The sequence below is a fragment of the Passer montanus genome, unplaced genomic scaffold (assembly GCF_014805655.1).
Source record: "Passer montanus isolate IOZ18808 unplaced genomic scaffold, ASM1480565v1 scaffold139, whole genome shotgun sequence".
In the NCBI taxonomy this organism is placed as follows: Eukaryota; Metazoa; Chordata; class Aves; order Passeriformes; family Passeridae; genus Passer; species Passer montanus.
In genome coordinates this window covers 554,858-567,882 of record NW_024360830.1, presented here as the reverse complement: position 1 = coordinate 567,882, position 13,025 = coordinate 554,858, and the positions used below count along the sequence as shown (strand labels likewise).

The following is a 13,025-nucleotide window of genomic DNA, read 5'->3' as shown; positions in this document are numbered from 1 at the left end:
GGAAACTTTTTAGAACAGTCTGGGTCAAACAATGCTTTGAAGGACCAACACAGATCAATAGTTCAGCAGAAGCAGCTTTCCAGAAGAGGATGACTGGACTGCAAATACAAAGGGTACTTCAGGTCAGCCTCTTAACGTGAGGCTGTCTGCCAAAAGCATGCTTTGAAAAGATTTCACTGTGCATCTGCAGACAAGAGGGGTGTCAAGATGTTTGGTTTTACAATGGATATTTTGCAGTGCAACAATGATAGAGCTGATAAAATTGTTGAGAAGCTCTTGTGAAGAAGTACAGACCACGATGTTGCGCAATTGTGTTTGTCAGTCAGTCACTTATGTGCATGCTCTCACAGCACATTCTTCTCAACAGCACGTAAACAATTTCTCACGGTTTGTACAGAGAGATAGAAGCCAAGCTAAAATCCACCAAAAATTATTTCAGTCTGCTTCTGCAGAGTGAGATCTGTCATATAAGGCAGTGGTGCAGGGGTAGCTGCAGGGCAAGGAAAAATCAGCAGAGCCACTAAAAACACACTATTCAAAAGACTTCTGAGAAGCTGCAAGCTAAAACAACTACAGTATTTTAAGCAGAATTTCCCTATTCACAAACTCAATCTTCTTTTCATTACAGATAGAGAACAAAGTGTGCTGCACACAGAATGAAAATGAGGAGGATGAAAGAACATTCCCTGAAAAAGAAAAGCTGCCTGGTAGAATCACCCAGTCAACAAGCAAATAGCTGCAGCTTCTGAAACCTGTAGATGCAACAAAACACCGCCAGCAGTCCTCAGCAAGTCCCCAGATGGTACCAACTGGCCAAGCTGAAGTTGGAAGTGACATTGGCAGAGGGACTAGTGGGACAGGTGGGCAGAAAAGACATTCCTTGGCCAAGCAGCATGAAAGGGTAGGAGGTAGCAGAGTCCAGCCTGAAGGCTATGCAGCTTCCTATGCTACCTCACACACCAAGCAATGAGAAACACCCCTCTCTAGATAAACCAGAGAAGCAAATGGCTCGGATTCCCTGCCTCTGGAATCCTACATTGCTCCAAAGGCCTGCACTTTGGGGGTAAAGCACTATGCCTATGGGCCCCGGTCATGCACATTTCAACACAGAGACCATCTCCTGGCAAAGATAGAAACTGATAGCAACAAGCAAAAAGAGAACTGCTTTATTACGTTTAATCAGTCAAGTGACTTCAAAGCAGCCAGCCAGGCGCCAACCCCCGAAGCTTGGCTTAAAACCCAGCTAAAGGCATTAAACAAGAATCGTTCTGCCCAGCGCTGTCCCTCGGCTCCCGAGGGGGCACCGGCCTCGCCGCTCTCGGAGGCTGCCCCGGCGGCAGCGGGGGCGGTGCGGCGGCAGCGCGGCACAACGGGAGCTGCGGCCGTGCCGTGCCGGGCGGAGGAGCCAGCCCGGAGTCCGGGCCGCCGGCAGACCCGAGGCGCTCCGCCGACGGCTGCGCTCCCTGTCCTTGTCCTTGTCCGGCAGCGGCGGCGGGGGGAGCACGGAGAGCCGCAACCATGGTGAGCCGGGCGGGCCCGCGGGGCGGGGGGCCGCCGGTGCGGCGAGCTCCGCTCCGCTCCGAGCCGAGCCGGGCCGGGCCGCGCGTAACGCGGCGCTCTCTTGCAGACGGTGGGGAAGAGCAGCAAGATGCTGCAGCACATCGACTACCGCATGCGGTGCATCCTGCAGGACGGGCGCGTCTTCATCGGCACGTTCAAGGCCTTCGATAAGCACATGAACCTCATCCTGTGCGACTGCGACGAGTTCCGCAAGATCAAGTGAGCGCTGCGGGTGCCCCCAGCCCGGCTCCCCAGCGCGGGGCTCGGGGCCAGGGCTGGGACAGCGTGTGCTGCCGGCTCCTGCAAATGCAGTCATGGCTTTAGTCCCTTTTGTCAAACCCCCAAACTGCCAGAGCTTATGGGACCCTTTGTTTCAGTTCTTTCCTAATAACCAGCATATGTGATGCCAGTAATGGGTTTAGTCTCTTTTGTCAAACCCCCAAACTTCCAGAGCTTATGGGACCCTTTGTTTCAATTCTTTGCTAATAACCAACATGGGTGATGCCAGTTGTAGGTTTAGTCTCTTTTGTCAAACCCCCAAACTACCAAGGCTTATGGGACCCTTTGTTTCAGTTCTTTGCTAATAACCAACATAGGTGATGCCATTTTTAGCAGTTTAGATTTCTCTGTGTACTTAGCTTGAGGCATATAAAAATGTGCTCATCTCTGGAGAAGCAGTCTAGTCATGTATTCTGTTGTAGGCTCAAAGAGCAGCGTTCATTCATTCTGTTTTTCCTTCTGTTTTGCAATATTTTTTTCTCCCCAGACCTAAAAATTCAAAACAGCCAGAGCGGGAAGAGAAACGAGTCCTTGGTCTTGTGTTGCTGCGAGGGGAAAACCTGGTGTCCATGACGGTTGAAGGACCACCTCCAAAAGATGTAAGAATGAGCAGAGAGCTAAAGAAAAAAGAAGGGAGATTGATGGATTTGCTTCTTTTCAGGGGAATGCTATTATTGTATTGTTGTAGACTTACAGATCTTACAGATGCTGTTGTGACTAAGTCCAACAAACTTCTCTGCAGGAAGTTCTTACTCCTTTGTGGGCTTGGACATGTCATTGGACAAAGGAAGGCTGTGGGCATCTGTAGGCTCTGAAGATTTCTGATAAATCTTTCTCTTTGGGGGCTGTGTTTTCAGACTGGAATTGCCCGGGTACCCCTCGCTGGAGCTGCTGGAGGACCTGGTGTTGGGAGAGCAGCAGGGAGGGGAGTACCAGCTGGGACTCCCATGCCACAGGCTCCAGCAGGATTAGCTGGCCCTGTCAGAGGAGTGGGAGGACCATCCCAACAGGTGAGATATTATGACCCATGTGCCGTTTATTTTTTGGTACCAGTGTGATGCAGGAAATTGGTGTAGTGGAAGAACTGTAATCTTAGTTTGTTACCACAAAGTTTGAGCCTAGTGAGGCTTTTTTTTGGTAGTAGATCTCCCTAAGTATTGTGCTGTATGACAGAAGAAGAGGGTTGAAAAGTGCAGCTTTTCACACATAATTCAAGTGGCATCCATTGACTTGTATTACAGGCTGTAGTATTATTTAGTAAGTTAAGAGAAGACTGGTGTAACTTTCTGAAGGGGAATATCAATGTGATTTTTTTCGTTATTATGATAAAGCAGGTGCTATTTTTTCTGAGTCTATTTGTTTTGTCTACAGGTGATGACACCCCAGGGTCGTGGAACAGTTGCAGCTGCTGCTGCAGCAGCCACTGCCAGCATAGCAGGAGCCCCAACTCAGTACACACCAGGGCGTGGGGGTCCTCCCCCACCCATGAGCAGAGGAGCCCCTCCTCCAGGTAGGAATTACTCTGGAGAGCTCATGTTTTATTGCAAAATTGGTAATGAAACTTTTCTGATGAAAATCTGGTACTGTGGGAAACATCCTGATACCCAGCTAGTGCCTTGAATCCTAGCTGGATTTACATGCTTGTTTTTTTTCTGGCTTAAGGAATGATGGGACCTCCTCCAGGCATGAGACCACCAATGGGCCCACCCATGGGAATGCCACCTGGCCGAGGGGCTCCGATGGGAATGCCTCCCCCAGGCATGAGACCACCACCCCCAGGAATGAGAGGTGAGCAGAGCTATCCCAGCTGCCACGGGGCTCTGAGAAGCTGTAATAAAATGTTTGAAGGGTGATGCATTCCAGTGTCTCCCTAGCTCTGCTGTTTGTCGTAAGTGCTTTGGTGCCAAAAAGGGGTCCAATGGCTATTTTGAGCATGTGGGAAATGTCTTTTTTGTTTAGTGCTGCTGCTTCTTTTCTCTTCAACTCTTTCCTTTGTTCCCAGGACCCCCTCCACCTGGCATGCGCCCCCCCAGGCCGTGAGAGTTGTGTAATGTACCTCTGAACTGGGAGAAGACCAAGGAAGGGGATACACTGAGCAGTACCACCTGTCAGACCTCTGCTATGTATATTTTATATCCATTGCTGGTAATGTTTGCCCTTTTTAATAAAGCTGGAAAACCTACTACTAGGAGTCACTGTTGTGCTGGTCTGTTTGTGTCAAGAGTGCAGTCATTACTTTTTACTGCTCCACATTGGTCATCCCAGAAGAGCAAGCTTGAGCTTTTTAATAAAGCTGGAAAACCTACTACTAGGAGTCACTGTTGTGTGGTCTGTTTGTGTCAAGAGTGCAGTTGGTCATCCCAGAAGAGCAAGCTTGAGGAAAAAAAAGCTTAATTTGTATAGACAGGAATTAACAGTTGGTCTGTGTTCCTTACAGGAATTAAAGCATAGCAATGAAATTTAACAAGGCTGACGGAAAAAAAACAGATTAGGAGAGTGGAGATGGTAAAAAATTAAAGAAACTATCTTTGTGACGGGTGGTTTGAAAAACTTTTTTTCCCCTATTATAGAAAAGGGAAACCACAAGAATATTTTTTCAGCTCTGTTAATTGTTTGAGATCACCAAAGTGCATGAGCAAAACTTTGTTCAGTTTTTGCCATAAAGTTATTACATACATGAACTGGAAAGATGCAACATATTCCAGCTTTTCTAGCCATCCATAAAACAGTCAACATCTTACAAGAAAAATAATCCTTTATTTCACGGGTTGCTAGATGTTTTCACAGTCTTCAACCAGGTAATTGACAAACATCCCAGAGTTATTCCACAACTTGAAGAAAAACTTCAATTTTACTGAGGTTGTCTCCTGGCAGTATTACAAAATTGAGGGCCTGTACAGTGTGTCTGAAATTATTCATTTGGTAACAGTTCTTACTTTCTCTTATACCTGCAAGAGAAGATAACAGAAATTATATTACTCCATCAACCCAACTCTCAATGACAGATGAGGAGCAGCACTGAGCATTTTCTAGGCAAAACAGTGTCCCAAGTAGAAGCCCAGGAATGTGTTAAAGGCCCTATCCTTGATTAGCCCCAGCATCAGACCTGCAAAAAGAGGGTACCACAGAACCAACACACCTTTTAGTAAGGGCCTTTAAACAATCACAAGAGGAAGAAGAAGAAAGCAAGGAAAAAGCCCCAAAACTTGAACAAGAAAGTAAAGGGAACTATACCTGGACTTGGATTTGAAGTTCCCTCCTTTCCTGCGCTGGGCAATACCCAAGCGTTTTCGATCTTCAAATGATGGGCTTTTGAGAGAGAGGGGATGGAGGAGAGGTCAGACATGTCACAGAATTATATCAGCAGGACAGGTACTTCTCAAAAGAACCCTGCCCCGATTTCAGAACCTCTTCCCCAATATCACAGCATCCCTGAGGAAGCACAGAGATGCAAACAAATTCTCATTACTGCAGTCTGTACTAATGTAGACCTGCTAAGACCTCACCCGGCACGGTACTGCTTCAGAGCCTTCCTGCTCGTGTTGGTCAGCTCTTCATCAAATACAGACAATTTCTTCTTCTTCTTGGGACCTAACAAATAATAACACTGGTTGTAAACAGAAGGCCACAGCATCATCACAGCACTCTTGAACACAACAATTAGCCGAAGCATGAGGCAAATGACTGCAAACATGGACCCTGGGCCAGCACTTGTGGCCATTCCTTTGAAGATCAGTGCCTCTCTATACAGACTAGATTAATTTACCTATTTCTAGCAAAGTAAGTGACATAAAGTAAGTTAGCTGTAAAACAAAAGTCTCTACCTGCTGGTGCTGCTGCTGGTTCCTCCTCTGGTAAGGCTCTGGCTCTCTTTGCTCGGCGATTCCTCTTTGCCAGCCGCTCAGCATACATTTGAGATTTCAAGATCTCAAACTGTGACCTTTCCTCTGGCTGAAAGGTGTTAAAATACAAGTTTTGGTGATGTGAAGTTCTGCTAAGGGAAAACTATGATAGTCTGGCCAGGGTCCCACTTGTTGACAAATAAACTCACTGTCATTTGGCCTTTTTTCTGTGTGTCCTGAACAAATTTCTTCCTTTTCTTTTTCCCTCGTAATGCTAGGTCAAATTCCTGCAGGGCTTTAGCCACTGGAAAGAGAAAGAAAAACAGAATAAAGAACCTCTTATAGCACAGAGCAGAGGCCAGCTGTGGCTATAGAATTTAACATGGCCACAGCATCATGACTCACATTTCTCTTTCTTCCTCTCCTCACGGGTCTGGAACCAGCTCCGCTCCACACTCTCACTTCCAGCCTCTTTTTTTCCTGTTTCCAGCTGCTTCTTTGCCTTGTTGATCTGTGTTAATTCAGACAAGATGTGAGCTCATGGTAGCTAAAAATTACTCCTCTCTTCTCTTTCGAAAATAGGCAGGTTAAGTACACTTAGGGTAACCTCATAATGGACTGTATGACACCAGATACTAAAAAAATTGCTCACCTGGGCCTCTGACTGCTGCATTTCACGTTCCTCGCGCTCCAAGCAGAGAACTGCATAGATATCTTTCTCTAAATTCTCAATCTTCTCCCGAAATTTCAATATGACATCTGTAAACAATACCATATGAACACCAGAGGCAGCTCATATGAAGTCCATCTTGTTTTTCAGCACCTCCTTTAGTGTCCCTCTGTACCATGATATTCCGTGTGTACTCTCTCCAGTTTTGTACCTCAGTAAATAAAAGTACCACATACCTTGGGGGAGGATTCTGGCTTTCACTGGTGCTTTAGCAGTCTTGACAATCTCCTTCAGCATCTTGCGCTCTTCCTCGCCCACCAGTGAAACCGAACGACCAGCCTTGCCTGCCCTGGCTGTCCGACCCACACGGTGCACATAGTGTTTGATGGTGTTAGGCATGGTAAAATTGATTACCTGTAACAGAAACAGTGTTAGTAGGGAATCAACATTAAATGCCTCCTCAAAAAGCACAGCATTTCAAATACTCACTGTTTTAACACCTTCAATATCAAGTCCACGTGCAGCCACGTCTGTAGCTACCAGGATATCAATCTGCTCATCCTTAAAGCGCCTGAGCACAGAAATCAAATGCATTAGCAATGAATGTAGCCATCTTTTTCCACCCTAAAACTTCCAGCTTGGAAGTTTTTAGCTTAGGCTTGCTAACTGAGCCTGCCAATACCTGAGTGACTCCAGGCGCTGTGTCTGAGAGAGGTTCCCGTGAAGCTCCCCAACCCGCAGGCCCATCAGTCCCAGCAGGATGTGCATGCGGTGCGCTTGCTTCTTGGTCTGGGTGAAAAGCATCACGTGGTCCTGGAACGTTCGTGTCAGCAGAGCTAGAAGAAAGTCCTCTCAGAAGCCTGCTCCACAGTCACTCAGCGATCCCAGCTTGCCTCGGCTCATCACTAACCTGTTACAATGGCCTCCCGGTCCCCCTCCCGGTTGGGTCTGATCCGGATAAATTCCTGTCGCAGGAAAGGCGCAACATCCGTGTTGCTGTTCACGAAAATTCGGACGGGATTTTTCAGGGAAACTGAAGCCAAATCTTTCACCTACAAAAAGAGGTTAAGGAAAAAAAAGTCCATGTGATTTCTGATAAAAGACCTGACAAATTCTTCCCATTCAACTTCCTGCCTGGGTATGTTTCTCAGCAGCTTGTCTTACCTCCTCAGTCATTGTGGCAGAGAAAAGCATTGTCTGACGGTGGTGGGAACACAACCTGATTATTTCCTTCATCTGTTCCTCAAAGTATTCATCCAGCATCCTACACAGGAGAAAAAAAACAAGGTAAGGCAGCTTCACTTGGCCTGGCCAAGAAACATTACACAAGGCAGGACAACAAGGACAGCCTGAGAGAAAGGAAAGCAGAAAACTGCTATGTTTTTCATTGCTGTCCTGCTTACCCTACCTGTCTGCTTCATCCAAAATCAGCACCTCAACGCTGCTCAGGTGGAAAGAAGGGCAGTTGTGGAGATGATCAATCAGTCGCCCAGGAGTGGCAATAAGAATGTCTGGCCCTGAGCGCAGAGCAGCTTCCTGAGTCTTCACATCCAGGCCACCTGAAAGAGAGGGAATACAGATTGCTGACCCCCTGAGCACACTGCAGCAGAGTACAGGGATGCAAACTGCCTGAGGAATGGGAAGCACCTCAGAAAAAACCACATCCAAAACCAGAAATATTTTCTTTCTCAGAAACGGGTAAACAAGTACAGCACAACCTTGGAAAGCAAGATTTTAAACCACATTGTATCTACTAGAAGCATAAAACCATGCCTCCAGTTTTATACACAGAATTTCCAGTTCTGTATAGTGGTTTACAATGAGCTGTACAGGTCACACAAATGACTGAACACTCACCTACTGCCAGGCAAGTTGTGACACTGCTGAACTGTGCCAGCTGTTTAGTGACAGAGTGCACCTGAATCCCCAGTTCTCGTGTTGGCACCAGAACCAGCACACGCGTTATTGGAGCCTGACGAGGTTTGTAAATCAGGCGCTCAAGGACAGGCAAGATGAAGGCAGCTGTTTTACCTGAAAAACAAAACGTAAGAAGGGTTACCAATTATTGTGAATAGCTGATTCTCTGTTTCTAGTGCCCTGCTCAACCCCTACCTGTCCCAGTGGCAGCACAAGCACAAATATCCTTTCCCAGAAGACCCACTGGGATACAAGCCTTCTGAATCGGGGTTGGTTGCTTGAAGCCAAGAGCTGTGATTGCCTAGAAAGGAGGGAGAGCAATTAAACTCTGTCTCTGGTGTGGCCACACCTGGAGCGCTGTGCCCAGAGCTGGGCTCATCACTACAAGACACACAGACATACTGCAGAGAGACAAGCAAGGGGCTACCAAGATTATGAAGGGCTTGGGAGGACCTCACATCTGGGGAAAGGCTGACACAGCTGGGACTACTGAGCCTGGAGAAGGCTCGGGGGGAAATCTGTCAATGTCAATCAATAAATACCTGATGAGAGGGTGGAAAGAGGATGGAGCCAGGCTCTTCTCAGTGTGCCCAGAGACAGACACAATGGGCACAAACTGAAACATGGTGATGTATGTGTTTACATATGTTTATGTGGTTTAGCTCCCTCTAAACACCAAGAACCACTTTTTCACCTCAAGGGTGACCCCCACAGAGACTGCAGTCTCCAGCCCTGGAGGTATTCAAAGGCATCTGGACACATTCCTGAGCAGGGGTTGGACAAGATGACCTTCAACCATGCTGTGACGAGTCTTGCTCAAGATGGTGTTAACATATTCAATCTTTGACTGACACAATCAAAGAACAGTTTCCATCAATCTATAATAACAGCTTCTAAAGGACTATCACACTAGCTCCCAAATGATTTGCTTGTCAGAGAGGTTACAAAGCAATGAGAAATTTGACAGTTCTAACTGGTGGCAGGGAGGCTGTACAACATTCTTCAGAGTAACATGTAATAAATCAGCTAGGAAAATACCTTCAGCAAAGGTCGTGAAAGATTCATGTCCTGGAATGACAAGTTATCATCATATTGAGAGGCATCTTCAAAAAAGCTCTCAGCTTCCTAGAAACAGGAACAACAACAAAACTGAAACAACACATGCAGCAACACAACATGTTATTGAAGGGCTCTGGGCTGGTTTCTGAGCTACAATTTGTTAACCAAAGCAAATTCCTCAAAAATAAATACTGGAGAAATTTGACTAGTTTTTAACACTTACCACTTCTCCCTTCTTTGATCTCTTTTTTTCCTTCACTTTGACCTTATCTGCAGAGAGAGAGAAATGTGACAGGAATTAGGAAGCACAGCTAAACCCATAACAAGATGAACTATCTTCACCTTGTAACCTCATACTTTTTGCTCTCAATCCAGATGTTGAGGGAGAAACCTCAGAAACCACTAGAAGCAACTAATGGAGTAAAATTGCTGAGTAAATATCCTTGTTCAGGGATGAGTTCAATTATGGCTACCATTCAAAATAAACTTGATTAAAATCAGAAAGAACGTTGCAGAAGGCAAACAAAATATAAAATGTGTTCCTTGCCCACTCCGAGCAAGGCTTCACTTCAGACTTTTCTTCAGTGAGCCAACTCTGTGTGAGAATTCTTGGCCATCTCAGTGTGTTCTGCTGATACCTGCTTTTGTGAAGATACTTTCATCATCCATTGAATACTCAGACTCCGCATCTTCCTCATCCCTACTGCAATCCTCATGCTCCTTTTTGGTTTGATCATCTTCAGCCTCTGCTGAAGCCTCCTCATCTGCAGCCTCCTCACATTTCACTTTGGCTTGTTTAGCTTCTCTTTCCTAAAAAAAAAAAATATGAAAATATTTTAAAAAGAAATTATTAAAAAGAAACTTCAATCCTTTGTATGTGTTTGTTATTATAAGCCCATTCATTCATTACAAATCCATGGTTCTGCATAACTTTAATCACTAATAATTCTGCAACCTCATCCATTCAGCAACACATCACATGTGGCAACAAACCGAGCCAAGTGATGAGCTGCAGCCAGAGCACCGTGGCTGAGGGAATGGCCAAACACATACCACTCTTTTCAGCAATAAGAAAGACCCTGACCTGGAGCTTCCTTTTCTGTCTCACTTTCTCAATCTTCTCATCCAGCGTCGTAGCTGCTTTCTAGGCAGAAAATCACAACAGGAGAGCTGTAAGAGGAGCCCAGGAGAGCAGTGGGCGCTGTGGCCTCCGGCACCGCAGCTCCGTCCCGGCCTCAGGCCTCACCTTGCCGCGGAGCTGCCGCAGCGCCGCCGTCCAGGCATCCTCCCCGCCGGCCTCCGCCTCCCCGAACACGAAGTCGGCGCTGAAGTCCCCGCGGGAGGGTCCCCGCCGCCTGGGGCCCGGCGCCCGGGGCAGCTCCTGCGGACACAGCCGTGAGCAAGGACCGCGGCCCGGCCCCGCCGCCCCGGCCCGGCCCGCGCCCGCCCGGCCGCACCTCCTCATCCTCGGAGTCTCCAGATTCGGAGTCCACGGGCACCACGTCCCCCTCGGCGATGGTGCCCACCAGGCCCAGGCTCTCCAGCGTGGCCATGGCTGCGAGCCGGAACCCCGCGGGCCACGCGTGCGCTGGGCCGGGCCGGGGGCCGGGCCCGGGCGGGTGGGCAGAGCCGCGGCTGCCTCCGCCCCGCAGTGCCGGGAAAGGAAACCGAAAGCAGGCGCGCCGGGGCCGGACGGGTGGCGGTGCGGTGTGTTTTCCGTCCTTTGCGCTTCTGCTCTGCTTCTCTTCGCTTCCCCTTGCCGCGGGAGGCGGAGAGGGAAGGAGAAGCTCCGTTTCGGGGGCGCTGTCCGCCGCTGGCCGGGGGCGGGGGCTCTGCCCACCGGGCGGGACTTGCGGGGAACTGGAAAGTGAAACTTTGGGGGGAATTGGAAAGGGAAGTGCTGGTGGGTGTCGGGGCAGAAGCGGCGGTCCCCGGGCTGCGCGGGCAGCGCAGCGCAGCATCGCCCGTGTTCGGCCGCAGGAGCACCGCGGTCCCCAGCGCTGCCTTCCCCCGGAGAGCTGGAGCAGACCCCGAGCAGTCCCCGGCCGGGCCATGGAGGGCGCTGGGCAGGAGCCCCACGCCCTACAATTCCGAGGTGGAGCGAGAGGTGAGGGTCCCCCGGGAGTGCAGGGCAGGAGGGCTGGGTGTGGTGCTGGTACAGGGGGGTGCGCTACTTCCCTACCTGCGTACAGCGAAATTTTCTCTCAAGGCTGAGTTTCAACACTTCATTATTTGCCCTTGGAGTCTGTTTGGGGCCATGATGCGGCGATGTGTTGCAGCAGCCTCTTGCTATTTGTTTAGCAATCAATTTTTCCCTAAGCGTCCTGTGGGGAGTCTGACAAAGGCCCCATGGGCTGTGCTTCCTGCCGCTCTGAGAGGCTGGACTTCACCAGGCACTCCATGTTTTGTGCCTGCTATGTACCGTTCAAGTCAGCTGTGACGTTCTCTGTCATTATTTCACTGATGATTAACTCCCGAGGAAATGCTGTCCTGTGCAGAAAATTTAATCTTTCACCTTCTTACTCTGCCTTCAGTTCTGTGGAAAGAGGGTTTTTTTTTAGCTCAAATGAAATCTAAGCATGGCACTCTCTTTAGCAGTTGGATAGAAGGGTACAAATGAGACACCAATTTGAAAATCTGTGTGAAAATGTAATAAGTTTTTAACTTGATGTCAGATGTTCAAAATATGCTGACAATCAGGTCAATATGCTCATTTGTCTTTGTTGGAAGGCATGTTAATTTGGTTGATTTATAATAAAGGAGTGTGTTTTTTTCTGCTTTTTTTAAAGGGCATGTGCTTCGTTTGGACACTGGCTTTATAGGAAACGGCAGAAACAGAACAAATAATGTACCAGGCCAGGCACCTAAGTTAGGGCAAAACCTCCAAGACAGTAATTATACCCTTTCACGTGGGCAAAGAGAAGAGGGGTTTGGTGGTTGGATTTCAAAGGTTCCTCAATCTGGTAAGAATGAACCAAGAATCCAAGGTGAACAGGCCAACAGTGAAGCCACAGGATTCTGGACAAAACAGGAGAATGAGGGAAGGAGAATGAGGGATCAAGGTGGACAAACACATGAGAGAGGCAGAGGACCCTGGAATGAGCAAGAAAATGCCTTTAGAGGAAGAAGGTATCAGCTTGGACAAGCCCGTGAGAGGACCAGAGGACCCTGGAATGAGGAAGAAAGTAGAGGCAGGGGAAGGAGGTATCAAGGTGGACAAGCTCAGGGAGGAGCTAGAGGGAGAGGGCTGAGGAGTGGGTGGGAAAAGGAAGGTAACACATGGAGGACGCAACCTCGGGAGAATCCTCATTTCCACCAGAATGCTACCTCAGGTGGTGGCCACCACAGTGAGCAGCCTCGGCAAGCCAGAAGGATTGGCTATAAATTCCTTGAAAGTCTCCTCGAGAAAGACCCCTCAGAAGTTGTCAGGACACTTGCTTCCAGTTCAGGGTTGAAGGAACTTCTTTCCCAAACAACCATGAACCGCAATTTTGTTCAACTCATTTGCCGGGTGCTTCAGAAAGTGTGCAGTTGCCAAACGGATAGACAGGGTGTCCAACACATTCTTGGAGTTGTGAAGGAGTCCAACTTTCTCAAGGTCTGTCTGCCACAGTATGTGTCTGACATGGTAACAGAAGTAGTTCCTGCTGTACGTCATGAGTACCCTGAGCATATCCACAACATCATTTTACTTCTTC

General features: G+C 48.2%; 2 protein-coding genes across 2 annotated transcripts; one reads left to right on the top strand and one right to left on the bottom strand.

Annotated features, from left to right (window-relative positions):
* The first annotated feature begins 1,475 nt into the window (after positions 1 to 1,475).
* Positions 1,476 to 4,030, top strand: SNRPB (small nuclear ribonucleoprotein polypeptides B and B1). The gene is made up of 7 exons (XM_039699749.1): positions 1,476 to 1,521; positions 1,628 to 1,779; positions 2,327 to 2,438; positions 2,697 to 2,849; positions 3,211 to 3,349; positions 3,502 to 3,627; positions 3,842 to 4,030. Exons 1-7 carry the CDS (start codon positions 1,519 to 1,521, stop codon positions 3,877 to 3,879), a joined length of 723 nt encoding a protein of 240 aa, XP_039555683.1. The 5' UTR covers positions 1,476 to 1,518; the 3' UTR covers positions 3,880 to 4,030.
* A 546-nt stretch (positions 4,031 to 4,576) lies between these two features.
* DDX27 (DEAD-box helicase 27) lies at positions 4,577 to 11,335 on the bottom strand. Its single transcript, XM_039699771.1, has 21 exons — positions 10,785 to 11,335; positions 10,574 to 10,708; positions 10,412 to 10,471; positions 9,966 to 10,137; positions 9,551 to 9,597; positions 9,307 to 9,393; positions 8,464 to 8,569; positions 8,209 to 8,382; positions 7,760 to 7,910; positions 7,516 to 7,615; positions 7,262 to 7,403; positions 7,034 to 7,187; positions 6,841 to 6,922; positions 6,588 to 6,765; positions 6,334 to 6,440; positions 6,087 to 6,192; positions 5,891 to 5,985; positions 5,664 to 5,790; positions 5,346 to 5,430; positions 5,074 to 5,148; positions 4,577 to 4,787 (listed from the first exon to the last, which is right to left on the bottom strand). The coding sequence occupies exons 1-21, from the start codon at positions 11,286 to 11,288 to the stop codon at positions 4,772 to 4,774; spliced, it is 2,703 nt and encodes a 900-aa protein (XP_039555705.1). The 5' UTR covers positions 11,289 to 11,335; the 3' UTR covers positions 4,577 to 4,771.
* Between the last annotated feature and the right edge of the window lie 1,690 nt (positions 11,336 to 13,025).